The 21501-nt window shown below is 42.7% G+C and overlaps 1 protein-coding gene across 1 annotated transcript in view; it reads right to left on the reverse strand.

Annotated features, from left to right (window-relative positions):
* The window catches only part of PKHD1 (PKHD1 ciliary IPT domain containing fibrocystin/polyductin), a 267464-nt gene that overhangs the window by 92632 nt on the left and 153331 nt on the right, over positions 1–21501 (reverse strand). Inside the window, exons 49-51 of the mRNA XM_059831956.1 lie at positions 14976–15041; positions 13173–13292; positions 3406–3543 (exon numbers count right to left, since the gene is read on the reverse strand). Coding sequence (XP_059687939.1) covers positions 3406–3543; positions 13173–13292; positions 14976–15041 — 324 coding nt within the window. The remainder of the gene's footprint in view (positions 1–3405; positions 3544–13172; positions 13293–14975; positions 15042–21501) is intronic.

Below are 21501 nucleotides of genomic sequence, written 5' to 3' on the forward strand. Positions count from 1 at the left end.
AACCAAGTAGTTTGGAAAGGGTAAAGACCAAACAGACGGATGCTGAGAGGTGAGTTGAAGGGGATGCAGACGGTGCAATGAACTTTTCAAAACACTTCTTCTGTTATCAGGGATGAAAAATTGCTTTCAATATATCCACACAATTCCATCCCCATACAAGTCATATAGCTGTGCAGGGATGCTATGTGAATGCAAGATGAGACTCTGAGAAGATGGGACCCACACAATAGAGGTAATGGAGAATCTGGAATAGTCAATTGGTGAAACTCACTTGTGTCCTAACTGTTGTTATAAGGCTGAGCATTAATCATCACTAACGCATGACCATTTCATGAAGTACAGTCATTTACCCTTTGGGAAGTCAATATGGGGGTTCTTACTAGTACTGAAAAGAAGGGGAGTGAACGTATTGGAGCTCTCTTACCACAAGCAAGATAAGAGACATCAGAAATGTCTGGGGTTTCATCTCCAGACAATCAAGCCATGAGCTAATGATGACCTTAGGCTTCTTGCCTCAAATGAGCGACATGACTGACAAGCAGCCATCATGAGATATGCAAAAAAAGAATGTGACAAGTTGAGACTAAAAAGAGAAATCCTATCTGAATAATTACTTGGCAAGTTCTACTGTAAAAAGCAAAAATAGCCTGCCAGCAAAGAACAGCTGAGTACAGTGGAGTTCAGGATGAGTCCAACGGATCAATTTGTGCAAAATGAACTTCAGCATTTTCTGCAGCCTTATCAGGAGCCGAGGGCTTTGTTCAGCAGTGGAACAGCACATATCATCTGTGCTTTAATGCTGACTTATGGTTTAAAATGAATGGAACCGTCCTAGCAGAGAACCGAAAAAAACCTGAGATGTTGAGCTCAACATTTCCTTTCTTCTTCTGACACAGGTGTGCTAATGTTATTCAGCAAATCGCTTAATCTCTCTGAACCTCAAACTCTCCTTCTATAAACTGGAAAAATAGCTAATTTTTTTACAGCATGGCAACACAGGGAGGTTGAAATAAATGGTGTTTCTAAAATACTATTGCGAATACCACCATCAAAGAAGAGACTTTGAAAGTTTAAGTGCAAAAGAGAAGCTCCTTATCTGGGAGCTAGGACTACTAGAGAAGAAGTAATCAGAAAGTCTCCCTGAGTCCAACAACACTGAAGGGCTAAGAGCACCCAGAGAAATTACTGTGGGGATAGATCCAGACATTTTACTTCTGGGTTGTCCGAGGGCTCTGACAGAGTTCTTGCAGCCCTTTACAGAGTTTTAATCATCACACATCTCCCAGTGATTCTGTTGATCATAATTCACACTGGATTGTGAACATACATTGAAGAGGAAAGTGATGGCAGACCCTCCAGGATCAAAGGTGTCCCAAGAATTCTGATCTCCCAACTCTCAATATATTTACTCATCCCAGTTTCATCGCAAATGATTGCTTTAATAAAATTAATTAGGTTCTGGTTGATGTTTCATAAACTACAATTTTACACTGATTTTTTTTTGCTTTGTTATATATTTCTCATCATCACTCAGTTCCTACGTACTTATGTTTTAACCATCTGACCTTTTTTTTTTCCCCTGCAGATAAGGCACCAAGTGCTCTGAAGGACACGAATGTCCAAGTAAGATATGTTTCTAGAATGTATCATTGTTCTCTAGCAGTTTAAGTGAACAAAATAGTCAGGGACTACCAGAAAGTCTTTGGCCCAGGCCACTGAATTAGAAGCAACAGCATGTGACCAAAGATTGCTGTGCTGAAAACAGGGCATGGAGAAGTTACACAACAGGGAGGACCTGGGGATTTGGCTCCCATGATGTCAACCTCAGATCCTGCTCAGGCAATGCTGAATGCTGATGTCCACATCTATTAAATCTGTTTACTAAACTGTCTCATTATCTATTTTGTGTCAGGATTTCTTTAGGGTGTGGTAGAATTGGACAGATGGGCTTCAAAACCTTCCTTCGGGCATGGAACAGTCAGGATTGGACAGATGGGCTCCAAGAAGTTACCTTTAGGCCTCGAACACATGGGAAGAGAAAGAGGAAGGGAAGAAAAACATGCACTCCCAGTTTTACAAGCAAGCATTGAAGCCAGTATAAGATGTGGGGAAACTTGCGGAGTCTCTACCCACCTATGATCTCGCAGCTGAAAACTAGAGCAAGGATAGCTCTCCAGAAGATGCTGGACTAAGATTCAACAGCTGCAAATACCTGTTTGGCTTTTAAGATCATTACTACTCACAGATGTGCTGGAGGGGTGTTTGTGCAGCAAAGAAGTGCCTCAATGTTTTTTAATAAGTGTTTTTAGCAATGAACACATGCTTTTTCTTAAAACCAATATGAAACCACATTTAAGCTACAAAAGAGTGTAAGTAAGAAATGACTGAGAGTCTTTTAAGTATATAGATATATATTAACCTCCCAGATTAGGCTTTCAAACCCCTTTTTCCAAAGGAAAACACAAGGCAGCGAAATAACTCTTTTGGCCAGTACTGCATTAACTAAACAGTCCCTTGAGATTAACAACAAACAAATATTGGAGCAGACTTCCTCAGGAGGTGATTACACAAACAAATTCTCTTTTTAAAGTTCATGAAACCAATCTTGAGAAAGGTCAAGTGGTGATCAACAATGTGATCCCAGCGTCCTAAGGATTCCTGTAAGTAAATACAATGCCTGGCTTTAGGAACCTTGATATTTAAAGGGAATTATGTGAGTAATTACTTCTGTGTGGAAAAACACCGATCCTGTCCGTTGCAAATAATATGGAACAGCCCCAGTGACATTGGGGACTCTGAAATCACTAGAAGTAGGGGCAAGGTGGTACTTCTCTGAAGTCCCGGTGCTCATCTGCACAGAGGGATGAGAGGAACAAATGTGCTGAATCCAGCTGTGCCAGTTTCACGCCACAGCAGGATTTCCAGGCACCCTGGGGATTCTCCACGACTCTGTTTATGTTGGTTTTAAATACTTCTGTGCCACCTAGAAAGTGCCTCACTAATGCTCACAGACAGCAGGCACTGCCTGAACACTAAGGTAGATCCTGCCCTGAGGAATTACTGTCTCATAAAGCAACCCCACATGAAGTAGGGACCATTTTTACACGTGTCACATAAAATCTCAGCCACAATGAAATCAGGAGTTTTGCCACTGACTTCAGTGGGGTGAGGATAGCAGTATTTGTACTATGTTGCTATTAAATGAACAGGTAATTAGCTCCAGTGGATAATCATTGTGCTTAACATGGATTCTGAGTGTCCACGTTACAGGCACCCAGATAGCTATGTGGCATTAGGACGGCCAGCATGTTTATAGCAGCACGATACAGTCTTTCTTCTCACTTTCTCTGCCTATCAAGAGCAGAAATAACCCCCAGGCATCCAGAAGACAGGCTTCTCACTTACCCACTTTCAGCGTACCCCCCACCACCACGATACAGGCTGCACTCAGGACATTGCTGGAGTTGCTGGGGAACTCGAGGGTCCCCAGGATGTAGAGACCTCTCAGAGGGGGAAGAGCCATATCCACCAGGATGGTCCGGTCTGAGAAACAAAGCAGAGAGTTGTTTAGAACAATGGCAGCCTACCAACACTGCTTGCCAAAAAGTGTGGCATGGAGGTGAAGAATATTAGCTTTGCTTGAGTTTTACTTTATTTATATTGTTTTCGCTTAGCACTACTGGAGCAGGGCTTGTGTGTTTGTGCAGGGTCCACAACCACAGCCTGCAGCTGAAGCTCCATGACATGGCTGTAATCTGATAAACGAATAATAACATCATACTTACAATGATATTGTTGCATGCTTAAGCCTAATCAAATGTTGCTTGAACCTTTAAGAACGCATGTGAAGGACAGCAAGTTAGAGACATGTTAGTCTCGCTAGGTGAATCTGACTCTATGAAAGTAAATCTTGATCACCCAATGCAATGAAACAGGACTAAGTTAAGCTGTGTCCAGACAGCATTTTTCCCTCATGGCATTGAAAAGAACAAGATTGACGGAAGTGAAAAAAATCCAGCGGTGTCAAACAGGTGCTGTACGGCACAGAAAGCCTGCAAGTCCCCACCTTGTTAACAGCAGTGATCAGGGTGACAAGCTGAAGCCACATACCACAACGCACCTCCAATGACACCCTGTCCCTAATTTTCCATCTCTGCAGTTTGGCTTTGCTCCCTCGGGTTTTGTGTATAAAAGCCCACCTCTTCCCCTCCAACCAAGAGGAAAGTTTTCCTTACATCAACACAATCTGCAGGAAGCCAGACTTCACAAGTGGTGTTCCCCAGGGCTCAGTTTTGGGGCGAGTTCTATTTAATACCTTTATCAATGATCTGGACGCTGGGATCACATGCACCGCTAATATGTTTGCAGACAACACCACGTTGGGCAGGAGTGTTGATCTGCTGGAGGGTCGGAAGGCTCTGCAGAGGGATCTGGACAGGCTGGATCGATGGGCCCAGGCCGATTGTATGCGGTTCAACAAGGCCAAGTGCCGGGTCCTGCACTTGGGTCACAACAACCCCATGCAACGCTACAGGCTTGGGGACGAGTGGCTGGAAAGCTGCCCGGCAGAAAAGGACCTGGGGGTGTTGGTCGACAGCCGGCTGAAGATGAGCCAGCAGTGTGCCCAGGTGGCCAAGAAGGCCAACGCCATCCTGGCCTGTATCAGAAATGGTGTGGCCAGCAGGAGTAGGGAGGGGATCGTGCCCCTGTACTCGGTGCTGGTGAGGCCGCACCTCGAATCCTGTGTTCAGTTTTGGGCCCCTCACTGCAAGAAGGACATTGAGGTGCTGGAGCGTGTCCAGAGAAGGGTGACGGAGCTGGTGAGGGGTCTGGAGCACAAGTCTGATGAGGAGCGGCTGAGGGAGCTGGGGTTGTTCAGTCTGGAGAAGAGGAGGCTGAGGGGAGACCTCATCACTCTCTACAACTACCTGAAAGGGGGTTGCAGAGAGGTGGGTGTTGGTCTCTTCTCCCAAGTGACGAGTGACAGGACAAGAGGAAACGGCCTTAAGTTGCACCAGGGGAGGTTTAGGCTGAATATTAGGAAAAATGTCTTCACTGAAAGTGTTGTGAGACATTGGAAGAGACTGCCCAAGGAGGTGGTGGAGTCACCATTCCTGGAGGTATTTAAAAGACGTATGGGTGAGGTGCTTAGGGACATGGTTTAGTGGTGGACTTGTCAGGGTTAGGTTTGCGGTTGGACTCAATGATCTTAAGGGTCTTTTCCAACCTAAATGATTCTATGAGTCTATGATTCTCCTTTTCTTTATTCACAGGATTACTCATTCCCTATTAATAATTTAGTTAACAGTGACCGGGGGAAGCACCATTCCCTCAGATCCTTAAGTACAAAACAAGGAGCATATTTTTATATTACATTACAGAGTGGGGACTGTTGTTGATTGAGCACAATGGCAACATCACAGCTGCCTCCTAAAGCTGCAAGTCTACAGCCTGTGAACCTTTTAAATAACACTTAAGCTTTCCAAGTAGGACATGAGGACAGACATAAATGATACATCGCTTAGAGGTAGCCCACCGCACAGAGGTGAATTCCACCCTCAGGGCCCATCTAATGCTCTTTGGTGTCACTGGGAGCTTTTCAGTTGATTGCACTGGAAACCAGCTCAGGTTGTTAAATTGTGGTTTCCAGCTCCTTCCCTTATTGACAAGACTAACAGTTTCCTGGTATGGTGCATCTCTGAGTCAGTAGATGCCCCTGGAAGGAGGAAAAACAAGGTATTTCCTTAACAAAGGGTTCAATGAGATGATCTAATTGTGACTTTCACAAAATAGCTTGCAGAAAATAAGGATCTTCAATGTAATGGCAACTGCCAAATTCTACCCAGAGATTTGCTGTGACTTTCGTTGATCTCATATGCATTTATTGGAAGGCACAGATACACAAAACAGGAGAGATTAAGGAATACATGTATTTTCCAATGGATTTTGACAGAGCAGTGAGAATGTGTCACCTGAAACAGTTTTGGTGTGGAACATAGGAATACCCATGCAGTGTCTTGGGAAGTGGATTAACTACCTCACAGTTTTGCTTCTGCCTATAGCCATTAGCAACTGCTTTGGATGAAGACACAAATGACCGTGCAATAGGTAGCACAGGGAAAGTCCTTTCCCCAAAACGTTTAATTAGGGGCTGGATCAAGCCATTTAGCACAAAGGTTTAAGAATTTTTCCAAGCCCTGTTTGCAGGAAACATAACCAAAACCTGCACAAAGCACACTCAGAAGCGGACTGAAAAAATATGAGTAGGCTGTCTTTAATATTAACATTTCCTAGCTTTTGACTCTTTGGTTTTGCAATCCTGAAGTTTCACAGTTTCAAGGGAGAAGAATCTTTGGTACAGTCTGGGGTCCTGGGTCTGCTTGCAGATTTGCTTGTCTCTTCTACATACATATTCCTACACTACCGCTGTAACTCAGTCTTCCCACCTCTTCCTTTCCCACTTTTTTTTCTTTCTCTCTGGACATCAGCAAGGGACACCCTGAAAGCCCGGGACCTCTCTTCTCAAGGGCTACATCAAGTACTGCAGCAACCCATGGTTAGTCTGAACACCCCACCTCAAAAGAAATGACCTGCATCCTTGGGCTGAAGCATCTTTCAAGCATGCAAAATTTTCACAGCATTCAGATGTAGTAAGTCTCTACAGAGCAAGTGAATCTCTTTTTTTTCCCCTAAATCTCATACTGTTAGTACTTGATACATTTTTACAGGCATGAAGAAACCCCTGTCTATAATCTCTTTACAGGGCAGGTATAGTCCTATGCCCTGCAGAGCTGAGAAGTGAAGGCACAGTATGTGAGGATATGAAACAGACAGGAGAGAATAAGGGGGAAGATGTTGTTAAAATGATATTTCTCAGACAGAAGGGGAATCTAGTTTGTGAAATCACAGCTCAAGAATGTGGCAAAAAGCTGCAGTTGACAAAGGCCATAAGTATATTCATCAAACACAGACTGAAACATTTTTACAAGGAAAAGAAGAAGTGCTCCTAGGCATACCATTTATATGTCAAGTTTCAGTCTAGAACAGATATTTTTGCTGAGTTGCACATCTTTCTAAAAAAGGTTTAATAAAGGAAATGCTGACTGCTCTGTAACTGTAGCATCACGTATGTAAGCCTTGAAACACAGGGGTGAGAAATTCCCCTATTCAGACATATTCCTGCAAACCTATAGTTTCCTCAGTTTAAAAGAACAACGCTCTGGGGTATGATGCTCGGAGTGTGAAGTCCTCAGAGGGTGAAATGTTGCTCTGTAGAACCAACAGAATGCTCCTTTGAGGAAAGAAAGTCCTTCCACACTCTAGGAGAAAAGCAAACAGATTCAAAGAAGACTTCCTCACATGGTCCTTACAGAATACACTTATTTATGTAGTAGAGGGAGATGATGACTAACAGGTTAAAATCATAAACTTAAGGTCACTGAGCTCAAGGGATTTACCTTCAGAGATATACAAACTGGAGTTGTTTTTCTCCCATTAAGACATTCATATAATAGCAAGCAACCACTTCCAGCAAACCACAGTTTGAGCCTGAAAACAGGGCTACGTTTCATTATACATACACTTTCTTCAGTCAAAAGCTCACAGGTATGCTACAGTCTTAATGTTCAGATGTACAATACTGAGAAGTCGCTAATGACTCCAGCAATGACACAAAATGCCTTTGATCAACTGCATTGCTATATAAAACACCATAGCATGCCATTGAATGGAAATCAGGCACAACAGAAGAGCTATTATATGAGATACAGTACTCCAGCATTCATCTCTTCAAACAGAGAAAGTTCAAAGAAAATCAAAATCAGAAAATGAATAACAGAGTGAATTCCACCACTGGAAAAAAAAAAAAGAGAAAAAAAAAAAAGAAGAGAGAAATTGCCAGAGGCTACATGATATCATATCAATACCCTTCAAAACAGCATTCCACCGCCTGGAATTATAACACGTTTTCCTTCCACCCAGAGCACCCTGCGTCAGGAGTGTGTCACACTGAAAACCATAAACCAAAGCCCTGAAAATCCCAGGGCTTGAGAAGCTAATGCCACTGCTGGCTGCCCGAATGGCATGACTAAACTCATCCAGCTTGTTTTTCAAGGTGGTGGGACTGCTGAAGTCTGATGCATGCAAGAGGTCCCGGTGAGATGGCTGTGGTTCTGGAGGATGAACCGCCAGAGGTAAAAGCACAAGTTGTTGCAGCCTGAGTTAAAGCTTTCTAGCTGAGGCTGGAAGAGACTTGTATCCACTGGGGAGTTAGACTTTGAGGGGACTTGTAACACACCAACACTTAAAGTCACTTTAACATGAGGGACCAACCTCTGTTGCAAGTGAAATTCATCCTTGTACAAAGGAGTCTATGAACTCCTGAAGTCTCACCAACACTTTCAAAACAGGGCAAAAAATGCAATAACTTAGTACACAACCCCAATTTCCAAACCCTCCAAAAAGCACCTTCTAAATGTGAAGCAGACACCAAGTAGCAACACAAAAAGTTGAGTTTCAATATGAACATTTTGCTAATAGAGGTGTTTTCTAGCTTTTCAAACTTTCCTGAGTCCGGCCCATGAGACAGCTCTAGTGATGCTATTCTGCTTATTTTATTAAATAAGCAAACGGAAGCCTTCATTAGCTAAGCTTCGGCAGTGGCCTAGCTCTTCAGTGAACTCTGGGAATCCACGTTTGTTCAGATATTTCAACATAGTGTCAGACCCAGACCAAAGTCTTCCCCTGCACTTCTTCACACTAGAAATGAGCACTAAACATCTCTTATTTGTTTTTATAAGACTCTAAACTGTTCTTTGGGGGCTGAAAGGACTTACCCAGTAATGCCCAGCGTACCAGAAGTAGGCCCATGGCTTGGCTTTCAACCTGAAAATAATTATGGATGGCTCCCAGAAGAGAGTTATAACTAACCAAAAGGCAGCGGAGAGTGAGACACAGCTGCATTTTGCCAGGAGTGAATTGCAAAAAACTTATTTTTGTGTGTACAGGAGCACAAAGCTTGGGTGGTCTGCAGAATGTTTGTTCTCATGAGAACAAACTCTCACTTTTCTGTAGGGAAACATCTATGAAATGCCACGATTAAACATAAATTTAAAAATTGCCCAGTTCCTTTTAGATTTTGGACCCAAGAAAGGGGTTGACTTTCTTGAAACTAGAAAATCCTACACACTTGTGGCAGCAAAGCAAGGTATGACAAACAGACTGAAAATTCACCTTACCTAACTACGTTTTAGGTGCCTTCATTTGAGCAACTTATCCAGTGCCCTTATCACACCAATGATGATGACTATGACCCCAATTTAAGACCCTGCACTCTGTTGGCTCCCACTGCCAATAAGTGTTTCAACATCTCCAAGCCAGAAAGAATGAAGAGGGAGAGTAAAAAGAAATTAGAGGGAGTATGATCAGAAAAGGCAGGCGTACAATAGAGCAGTTCTCTCTCAAAATAGATTGGGTGATAGACAGTTTGTGTTCATGTTCTTGGGCTAAAGCTGAAGGATGATTCCAGAAAGGCACTGGAGAGAAGAAGAGTTTCTGCTTACCAACTAAACACACATATCTACTCTAGCGATAGGAGCTAAGAGATTTTTATCGCTGTTAGGAAGAAGACAGTCACAGAGTATGGCTCTCCACCGGTCCAAGCAGGTAGTGCATTTTCAAATATATAATTTGCCTCTTTCCTTTTCAACCAATAAGTTTTTTGTCGTGGTTTTGCTGTTCAGTAAAGTTCCTCTGAAGAGCAGAGACAGTTTTACTGTGCCCTGTGGAGCACCCTGCTCTAAGCAGCTGAACAGGGTGATTCAGAGCTGGGAACTCCCAGGGTCTCATCCTGCTCAGGCAACAACTTGCGTTCTGGTTTTTGGACAACCTTTATTGTCCTGGCCCCTCAGTTCCTGATAGGCGGAGGACATTCCTGTCCATGGTAAAACACAGATCCTGTCTAATAGTCCAACCCTTATCCTGCTAGCTCCCAATCAGTAGGCACCAGTATGCTGGAGAGAATCCCTATACCATACCCTGCAGCACAGTGCAGACATTCCCCAGTTAAACTGACCAAACCAGCACTGCTCTAAATTCGGGAGATGTTAGTTCTGACCCCAAAGGCTGTGCGGTCATGCTGCACAGCGTCAGGCCTGAGCTAATGAGCTTTGCCTCTCAGGAGAGCTAATTAGTTCTGGCACACCAGCATGCTGATGCAGCGGTATTGTTTCCAGTCCTAGAACTAGATCAGTTGGGCTGGGCTGTGGGCAGCACCGTGCAATGCTTCAGGCACAGCTTAGTCATGAAGGGCCTTGTGCTATGTGACAGGGGCCATGGTCAATATCTCATGTGGCAGCTAAAATGAGTTATTTTTTCGAGAGGATTACAGTCACCTTTGCAGGAAGCACGGAGAAGTTTTATTCATAGGTGAGTTTGCAATGCACCAAAGGACCATTGCAACCTCAGCATCCAGCTTCCACTCTTTTACTCTAATCTAAACAAGAAAACTCCAAATCCTTAGCCAACCCTTTTTAAAAAAAAATTATTTCTTACTTTCTGCTTCTGTGTAGATGGTGATTTACCTCCAGTGACCATCTGAGGACATTTTACATTATTAACTCACTGTCAGTGCAGAGGCCTTAGCAGTGGCAGCCTTGTGCCTCTTCATATCTGCATCTGACACGTGATTTTGAAGACTGAAATGATCTGGTCTTTTGGCAGTCATGGGCTGATATTGGTGAACTGGTTATAATGTGATATATAAGAAGTTAAAACAAATGACCTGGTGTTGTCTCTGGCCTTATTCTTGGAGAGCTATGAAGGACAAAATATGCAATGGTGTGTAAAGAACAACCATGGCAAGAGGATCCAAAAGAGAGCAGAGCAAAACACATGGGAAATGCCCCACTGTTTAATGACTGCATAAGGGGTCAGATGGAGGTAAGAGTGCAGTAGGAACCAGGGAACACAGGACAGAAAGAACACTTGGAACAGGCTGTCCAGGGAGGTGGTTGAGTCACCATCCCTGGAGGTATTTAAAAGACATGTGGATGAGGTGCTTAGGGACATGGTTTAGTGGTGGACTTGGCAGGGTTAGGTTAATGGTTGGACTTGATGATCTTAAAGGTCTTTTCCAACCTAAATGGTTCTATGATTCCATGATTCTATGTGTTTCTGAATGGCAAGCAGACACGTGTTCAACATGAAGTACCAGTGATGTGGCTGCAGTAATGTTGATGGAAGACGAAAGCAAGTCCAGCATTTTGGGTGCTGCATTTGGACTTTGGAGATAGAGGGCCAATCCACTGTTCCGGTACAGCTTCCCACTGGCAAGACCTTTACACGGATGTTAGTGCTTATACTGCTTATACTGTCAAGGGAAATAGATGTAGACCTTCACATCATGGTTCAGAGGATGTACATTAACTACAAGCTAGGTTCATATCTCAGGTGTTGCTGAACATGCTCTGGAGAAATGAGGTTCAGAGCTCAATTTATGGCATCTGAACTGAGCTATCTGATGGAAGCTAGATGTCTAAGTTCCCATCATAACGAATTCATTTAGGCATTTAGTACTATCTGAAATGCCCTTGGATATTTGAGACCTCACACAAGACTGGCAAATATGACATAGAGACATCTGTGACCATCTAGGGTTTCACCTGGCTAGGCAGGATGCTCCTGAAGTACTTCAAACAACACTAGATATCTTCATATAAGCAAGTGACTTGAGCCCTGGAGCTCTATATAATACCATCAGTGAAGAACAACTCAATTCACATTAGATACCTACATTTGGTCAGCTCAGCAAGTCTTCCGGCTCTACTGTAATGATGAGGAACAGGTTAAGATGCCTAAACATACGTGCTTACTGTTACCTTGATGCACATAGGACACAGGACCTACAGAAGATAAACAAACCCCTGGAGGGACATTTCTGGCCTCTGAACTTACAAACACTTAACCACATTTATGCATTATAGCTAGTGAGATGACAGAACTGAAAAAAACACAGTGTGGTTGTTTGATAGGAAATAGGGACCTAATCAGAAAATGGAAATTATCTACTCTTCAGTTTAATGTAAGTTCCCCCGGAAAAGTGAAGAAAAGCATTATTTCAAATAACATGGCGTTTTTTTAACATTTATCAGAAAACTGAAGATTAAACCAAATATTTGCTGAAGGCTGGATATAATTCTTAATTTAAACTGAAATTATATCTATATTACTTTTAATGACACAGGACAGAGAAGTCCTAACGATGAGTGAGGCTCCACCCCCAACACAAGCAACAGAAACCTCCTTCCACAAAGACTTCATAAGCCAAAACCAGGTGGGAGAGGAAGAGACATTGAGCAATGTTATCCCCATTTCCAGAAGTGGAGCTGTGGTAGGCAGAGAGACTTACCCAGTTTCAAACAAATGAGGAGGAGCTAGCACCAGGTCCCAGAGTAAGTCAGATATATACCGCACTGTATTCATAAGATCATACAATAATTATGTCTGGAAGGGGCCTCAGGAGATCAACTTCCTGATCAGAACAGGGTCAGCTACTAGGTAAAATGGTTATCGCAAGTTTTCTCCTCCAGATGTTGTTGCAAGTTGCCTGATATTTTTGCTAGCTTGTAAACTGAGCTGGGATTTAAGTGTAACTCAAGGCTGAAGTTGAAATACAGGCATAGACTAAAATGTCTGGGAGGCATTCACACCAAATGGATTGAGAGATTATCATTGATAGTGTGGACTGCAATGAGAAAATAAAATGGAAGGTGATGTAATTGTGGAAATGTAAAATATGGTCCCTGCACAAAACACGGGGAGGTGGATCAAGAGATGAGCTCTTTGTGAGCTGAGATTTTGGGTCTTGCAAATTTTCCGCTCTGGAAATAAAGTCCCTGCATAGAATTAAGCTTGAATATCAGTATGAGTAAGTAAGTGTGTGTGTGCTTGTGCATATGTGTAAATGGAAAAGAATGATTATTCTGTTCCAAAAAAATCACCCTTTTGTATTGTAGCCAAGATTTCAATGTGACGAGGAACAAATGCGGTGTCCTGCACACACTAGAATGGACACTAGTGCCAAGGGGCCCACGTTGCAACACAAATACATATCCTAAATGTAAATGGACCCCAGCACCTCTACAGAAATTAAACACCTTTCCATCCTTCCTTACTAGGTAAGATGATGACATCTTCCCCAGGGCCTGGGATGCTGCGGTTGGATCCACCCCAGCCTTTTTCCACATCATTCCATGTCTCTGGGTGCGACCATTTCAAGACAGCATCAGAAGGAGCTACAAAACAGGACATACAAAGACAGAATCATCATTTTCAGTGGCTGGGAGAATTACTGTTTCTTTGCTAGTCAAGCATCTGTGGTATTAACATCCTCCTTTTGTCACTGATGAAGCAACACTAACTGCTCTGTGTTATCTTCCATGCTTAAAGGAAGCTGCCCGATGGGAAAAAAGATCTCTACCAGTACCATGTTTTCAGAGTTAAAGGGCAGGGAGATAACTGGAAAAAACAGATTCAAATTCTTTGGGACCCATCAAAAGCCAAGCAAACCTTGAGGTTTGTCATATTTAGCTTATGTTATGCCTTGTGAATATGATTCACAAGCAGCTGCTTCACTATTTTTATTTATGCCATCCAAAGTTCTGAGCACTCTGAACACAAAATTAAGATGAAGAAATGAAAATAAAAACCAATCACCTGTGCTTGGTGGCAAAACCAGATGATCAAAATGGTAACTAACCCTACCAGAAAGTGCCAACTCTTCTCATCCATTTTTTCTCCCCCAGTGCTCTAGAAAGCACATTAAATTCCCAGGGTATGGGAATTTCCATTCTTTCCCAAAATATGAAAGATTTATAAAAATGAGTTATCAACTCTCACAAGCTTGTTAGCCCTCAGAAAAGCAGGACCCTTCCCATTGCAAGGGGTATTGAAGACCTGTGTTGGAAACCCAGCTTGACTGAGACGTGTGGCATCTCCTGCTCATTCCCCAAAGATTTATTTTTCAGCTCAATCCTAAAGGAAACTTCTGAGCCTCAGTATCAGGAAGAGATGGGAGAAATTAAGTTCACAAAATGAAGGTGCTTAACTTGCACTTGTATTTCAGACAGGTAATGAGCCAGTCTTCATAAATTAATTGCCTAAGTTTGCCCTGCCATCAAGAGAGGAAGGAAAGCCTCCAGGGAGAAATCCTGTACGCTAAGTTTAGCAAGCTCTAAACTAGCGCAGGCAGGGCCTCCCTCTGGAGGCCTCTACAAGCACCTACCTCTGTCCTACCACTGCAAAGGAAATTCTGGCATTGTTTTTCTTGACGAGGGCTTCATTAGGTATTGAAAACCCAGGAGCAAGCTCATGCCTAAGCGTGGGGGGCTGGACCCAGCTCAGTAACATTGTGGAGTAGAAAACCCCTCCATTGCCAGCACGGAGAAATTAAACCCAGGTGGAGCTTCTTAAGGCTGGGTCTGTCTTCCCATTACTTGTTTGTTCAGGGGAAACGCTCTGCACAAAGGTCTCTAAACCATATTGCCACGTAAATGATTATTGTTAATACGCAGCAAGGCAGCCATGCAACTAAGACCAAACTTTGGAGGTCTCCCTTGTCGCTGGTGTATTTTTCTGTCTGATTTGACACGTAACTGCGCAACGTCAAACTATTACACTAAGATCACTATGGAGCACTAAACTACACTGTAGTGTTACATTCTCCATGACCTTTCCGATCTGCTATGGTATTTCTTAGCAAAAGTTTATAGCCTTTTATACTGTGGAATCACACATTTATCTTCAGCAATGGTAGATATGGCTCAATGAAATGCTTAAATGAACACCAAGAACCCAGGTTGGGTTGATAGATGTACAAAATACTGAAGTGAAAAATAGCTACCTATTTCTGAAAAAGTAGTGAAAAAGAAATGGTGTGACTCCCAGACGAAGCCTTTCAGACACAGACCGTCACGCACCTGGGGTAGGTAAAGCCACTCTTTCCTTCTCTTTCAGTGTGACCTGAATCAAGTCAGCTCCTGTGACTGAACACAGAGAATTATAGGGAGTTACAGCAACACCTTACAAATAAACAACACAGAAAAACCATAGTATATCAATTGCTACACGTGATTTTCAGACAACATTTTACCTTTCTAACAAACAGATTTTTTTTAAGAACAATTATAACTGTTTTCTAAGCATTTTTGTCCTTTTTGTGCTTTGAGAAAGGATTAAACAAACACATTTTAATTTACAGATACAGAGGGTCTCAAGACGACTCATTAGAAACCGCTAAAAGAAAACATTCAACAATCAGAAATTCTAGGCTGGAACACAAATCTCATTTATCCCACTATAAATCCACAGCAGTTCCACTAACACAAGCGATATTACACTGTTGAATGCATAATGTATTAACTGGCTCAAACAGCAAATTACAGCTTTTGTTTTGTAGTTTGGTTTTGATTTCTTTTTTTCCCCAAATCTGGTATCTGAAAGAGATGCTTTAATTAGTCAGACTTTATAGACTGAAGACAGGGACCCTGTGTTCTCTGCTGTGAAAAGAGGTCAGAAGCAATTATCACAGTTGTAACCTTTGCACCAGTATATTGTCAGCAGGAGAAGGGCCAGGATAATGCAAATCAAACTAAGAGGAGCAGGAGAAAACTGCTTCAGATCCAGCTAAAAGGCTACCTTCTCTTCATCTCCAGTGGCATATAAAGGCACTTCCTTTCAGTCACCAGACTGGAACAACTGTAGGTTAAAATAGAAGCACTCTGACAAACAGATAAATCTCCTGTCCGCTGCCCAACCCCTTATGGTGACCCTAAAATGTCATTGGAAGATTTTTTGGTGGTAGAAGAATGGAATAAATGAAGCCATTGTCAGAATTTTCCTCAGTTCCAGAGCACGCCAGGAACTTTCCTACTGTGTATCAATCCACCGATGGGATTTCATGCCATATTGTAATTTACTTATTTTATCTTTAAACAAGTCTCTGTACTTTTAAATTGTGAAAACCATCCTTCCCTACCTCCCTCCTTTTCTCCCAGTGCAACTGAGCAAATTTAAAATAACTGAGGTTCATTAATTTTAAGTGTTCAATAAATTAGTATGAATAATCAAAAAACTTGATTCTTTCTGATAATTACTATTTGATGTCAGTTGAAAGCACTCGATTGAGTTAGCAGCATATGCTCCTATGCCAAATGAGGCTTCCATAATTAAATAGAAACTGATTCCATGAGGTTTTTTCTCATGTCTGATTAATTAGTAATCAGGTGCCTCAGCCCCGTTCTTCAGTGACACCTTCTCTCCCAACGGTAGCTGTGATCCATCTATCAGTCAAGCCAATTTGCCCCAAATCATCACACAGAGCTCAAACTGAACAGCATCATATCTTTGGGTGGCCGTAAGGTGAACCTCTGAGGAGAAAGAATGACATGAAGACGCTAATTTAAAGGCTTTGACACAAAGTTCATGTGGCTTTTCAAGAATGCTCTTCTGTGGGTACTTTTATGGTTATGGTGGCCTTCCTTCTTTTGCTTAATTTTGCAGGCACTACAGTGCAGTTGTTTAATTAAGGATGTTTGTATTGTTCAGAGAAAAGTTGTTCTAATTAAATCCTGAGGGGACATAAAACTTCATCAATACGTTATATAGACCTCATAAAGGGCTTCAGTCCCTTTACATAGTGAAGAAAAGAACATTTAAGACTTAACTCAGTACAGTCATGTCCAGAGTCAGGGCAAGGACAAAAGTTTCTCATATTTGAAGTGTCATCCAACCACAAAGCATGACAATTCAAACCATTGTAAGTCATTTATACCCTCCACATGAGTGCAGGAATCAGGGGCTGAGTTCTCCACAGCCCTGCAACTTGCACAATTATTTATGTCGATGGGGTGTAAAGTGAAACTGTTGTCAATCAGTAGTATTTTGTTGCTATTTCCCACAAAAACTCCTAAAAACTGATTAAAACAGGAGACCTACAGGTTTTGGGAATAATCAAGACTACAGTGACATAGTCCTTCTGGTTGTTTTGGTTTGCTGCCACGTATGTTATCATTGTTTCTGTACAGGACAGGAAGAGATATAGGCAATACAGACAAAGGACGTCATTAGTAAACATTGAATTAAGGTGACTCTTCACAAAATGTAGTTATAAGGCTCCAGGGTTTAGCTGTATAAAACCTTTATAAGGCTCATCAATTCTCTGTCTTATTACAGCTCTTCCTGGATGTTTGGGCTGTGAATCATAAATATAGGCCTTCTTGATGATACTCCTAGTAACTCTCATCTGGTTCAGGGCTCCTTGAGTGAACACAAAGGAGGAGCAACTTAGTCTTTTATCAGCTTTGCAGTGACGGGGAATTTTGCCTGTGGATATTAGGAAGGGCTGAAACTAGGATAAATGGCTCCAATAGCCTGACTTACAAATAACAAGCAAGTCCATGCTATTTAGCATCAATTGGGCTAACATACATTACAGGAAAATCAAAACTTTTGGACAGCACAATCAACAACACAGTGAGACACACCTCTAGAAACCAGAGAACCTGGGATAGGATATTTTGTCATCCTCTACCAGGATCTGTTCCAGGAGGTACCCAGAAAGATGGTATCATGGGGGCACTGCAGTGAGGAGAAGAGATTTGGGCTAATGAGCACAGATTCTTGCTTACAGCGGATTAATATTTGCAAAGGCAGAGGTGAAGGCACAAAAATCCTCCTGCAGACATTGCATAGTCAAAAGACCATCCCTGACAGGATTATAAGGGCATTTCATCATCTTATTTCTGTAACTGCTACATTCTCTGGTCTCTCTGCTGCCATGCCAGAAGGACAGGAGCTCATTTGCCAGGATGGAGATTTTTTTCTTTGTGTCTCTTACAAAGGGCACCTCTTTGCTAGTTCATTTCACGGAGGCCACTGAGCAGCCCACATCTGGTCAACTGACCTTCTTAAACAACTGATATAGGGTGAGTTTATCTAGCTGGAAAAAAAGACTCATGCCTGTACAACCAGTCCTCTGTAACAAATTAACTCCATTCTTTAGGTCTTTCACCTAGGATTCTCCTTTACCCCTGAGCAATAAGGCTGCAGAAAATATCTTTGTTTATTTTCTGTATTTTAATATTAGAAACAAACATTCTTAAGGACCTGTTTTTTCTCCTATAATTACAAAAACCCACAGAGTGTGATGGAAGTGAGATCATTCCTTAGGAATTTAGAAAAGACAATAAGTGTAATCAAATTATTTTTTTGAAGAACTATGGAAACGGTAAACCTGCTTCTGACACAGCAGTAATGTGAGGTTGGCCCTCAGGCCCTCTTAACAACTCACACATGAGTAGCTTGAGCAAAGTCAGCAGGATGACCCGTCTCCATAAAAGTTGTGTCTACTGAAAAATGTATTTGGGGTAAATAAAAAGTTTGATAATCCTTTCAGTGATGTTTTCAATAATGTTTGTGTCAAGCACTTCAATTGGAGAAAAAAGCCAAGAGAAATCTGGAGATGGAGCAAGCCAACACTTTGTTTCATTCCAAAAGAAAATGGTTTAAACGCTTCAAAAGTGAACAAAAAGGAAACAACATCTCTGGTTTTTAGCCAATTCCAGTACTGCCCAGAGACCTTAGCCAAGGAGCAGTACCACGCTGTGGCACCATATGCTCATATTTGTAACAGACTTAAAAAGCTCATAATGTTTTTATTGTAATTTACACAGAATATTTCTCCTAAAAATATCCCAGATGTCCCAGTGTGACGTTTCTTTCCATCTCCCTTGTTACAATAAGTTTTTTTGATCCAGCATGGTCACATCATGTTAGGACCACTCTCCTGAAACATGGCTGAGCCACAACCCATCAGTGTTTCGGGGAGCCACGCACCAATTTCAGTGCCTGTCAGTGACCTTGGAGGAACCCTACTTTCAAGACATGGGGTGCCCCAGAGAAAATCAGAATGATGCTATGAAGATGAATAACGTCCAAGCCAAACTGCTGATGTAGACATGACTGGCATGGGATACCCCAAGCTTCCTCGCCTCCCCCTCACCCAGCATCCAGCAGGAACTTGGGGTTATCTATCCTTCAGTGCTGATTCCTTTAAAATGGTCTGAAAAGATTATTTTCAAAGGGACTCATGGGTTAGTTAACAGGGTTGATGTATGCAGGTAGCAGCAAGTACCTTTGTTAACAGGATCATTGCATAGGTAGCCCACATCAAAGAAAAACTCTCCATAACAATTATTTCTCCCCATTCAGCATCCTCCGCATTGTCCCATGCCAAGATCTAATTTACAAAACTGCGAGCGTACAAAGCATCAGGGCAACTTAACTCCTTTAATCCCCTCCATACGGTATATTTTCTTGCCTTCTGTGTTAGACAGATCTTTTTTCTCCCCCAAAGATAAACAAACACTTGCATGACGCTGGGCAATTTCAGATGGAAGGGGGGGCATGGAGAAAGCCTGAGCCCGATGCAAACTGCTGGCCAAGGTGGCTTCTTTCAGCTGCCCGCTTCGTTTGAATAACAATATCTTCTCAGTCGTGGGGTCTTCCCTCCCCTTCTCTCCCCTTTCCCCCCCATGCGGGCCTGAGCAAAAGGCTGTGTGAATTCAGGAGCCTGCTTGTGAATGAGCTGGCATCTGATACGTATTTACTGACGTTAATTTTGGATGTAATGCACCCCTGCCACTTCCCCACCGTTTGCCCTAAAAGGCTTTCTGATGGGCACAAAGGCAGAGGGTCAAAAGTAAGTTGACCCCTGCCAGAATGTACAATTATTGGAAAGAGGCGGTACACCAGCAGCTGTCGAAACCCCACCGGCACGGCGAAGTGCTTCCAAAAGTCGGAGGATGACTAATACGCTCGAGCTCTCCCCTCCGCCCTGCAAGAGCCGGCTACTTTCTGCAGGAAGAATTATGGCCCTCCCGAGCAGCTGCAATAATTGTCTTCCCATTGTCCCCCAGCCCTCCCTCCGCCACCCCCTACAAGTGCCCATTGTCGGCGCGGAGTCAAGTGATTATATGCTTGGGCTGATGCTGTTTGCGCCCAGCTGCCTGACTGCTGACACACGAGCACCAAGAGGGGGGACCCGCGTCTGCGAGACGGGACTCCGACATACCAGACCTTTTACATAAGTCAAACAGGAACAAATGACTCTTTATCAGCCCTTTCTCCCTTTGAAGTGGCGGCTGCTTATAGGCCCTTACAGCTTTTCCTCCTTAGCCCAAGCAAACATCCTCCTTTTGATATGCTACATGCTCATTATCTCTGCCCCATTTAATGATTTTTGATTGAAGGGTGGCAGCGCAGTTGCCAAGAGGGTAGTTAAAGAGGCTCCACGCAGTCAGGACGACAAGAAAGGCTTTCCTTGTGCAGCAGCCTAAATTTGGAGTTTCTTAACAGTGTGTTCTTGTTCTTAGCAGCAGATAAGGGCTGAGCGTGAAATTCTTAATTAAGCAGTAAATGGAGAGTGGGGTGTCAGCAGATGCAGCCTGTAGCCATGGAGACCAAGTCAGATGAAGGAGGGAGCTGAGACTCAACGCCGGCCCCAGGCTCGGGCATGACTGACAGCTGAAGAATCCGACAAAGCTTGTAAACGGGATTAATTAGTTGGCTAATTATTTCATATAGTTAAATGTAAATAAAAAATAAAAAACCAGCTTGCAGAGTTAGGCGGGAATGTGTTCTGAAGGCCAGACCTTCAAGCGCTGTCCTCTCCAGATCGGTGCGTGGACTGGTGGATTTTTAGGGCCAGAAGGGACTATTGTGGCAGCCTTCTCTGACCTCCTACAGAGCATGAATCTCGCCTCATGAGGTTTCTAATAGCTTCTCGTAGAGCTGGAGCATATTTCTCTGAAAAGACGGCCAAGTGTCATCTAAGGACCCTGAGTGACGGAAAGTCCACAACATGCCATGAGTCTGCTCTGATGGCTAATTATCCTCACCCTCTCAGCCTGCACAGCGGAGATTAGGAGAGAAATTAAATGGCACGCCAGGGCTAGGAATCCGCTCGCTTTGTTTCAGACTTTCACCCTACTAACAGCATTAGATATTAGGTACCTGACACTGAATTATTGATCTCACTGCTATAAGAGTCCTTGCTGAAAATGTTCACAGTGTGAATTATACATTTTAGGTGTTTTCATAAATTTCCCCTCATGTACTCTGGTTGATTGTTTCTCTCTATATTAAAATGAGAAACAACAACGAGCTCTTCATATAATAAAAATCAAGATGAAAGGAAGGCAAGAGAAGAACAAGACAGTATCTATGATGCAAGAGTGAAATACGTGGGCCAGATCGCTTTGTCCCAGTCTTCCCAAGACTGTCATCTCCTCTATTTTCAACAGTAGTAAGAGGCCAAGATATAGGTGTCATCTTCTGAGCTTTCCCATGCTGCCCTATTTATGAAAGTACAGTTCAGGATATGCAAACTGAAAAACAGTTGACTTTTATATTTGAAAGAACAAATTTACACTGTTAGTAAACTGA

Source organism: Gavia stellata, chromosome 2 (genome assembly GCF_030936135.1).
Source record: "Gavia stellata isolate bGavSte3 chromosome 2, bGavSte3.hap2, whole genome shotgun sequence".
NCBI classification, from domain to species: domain Eukaryota; kingdom Metazoa; phylum Chordata; class Aves; order Gaviiformes; family Gaviidae; genus Gavia; species Gavia stellata.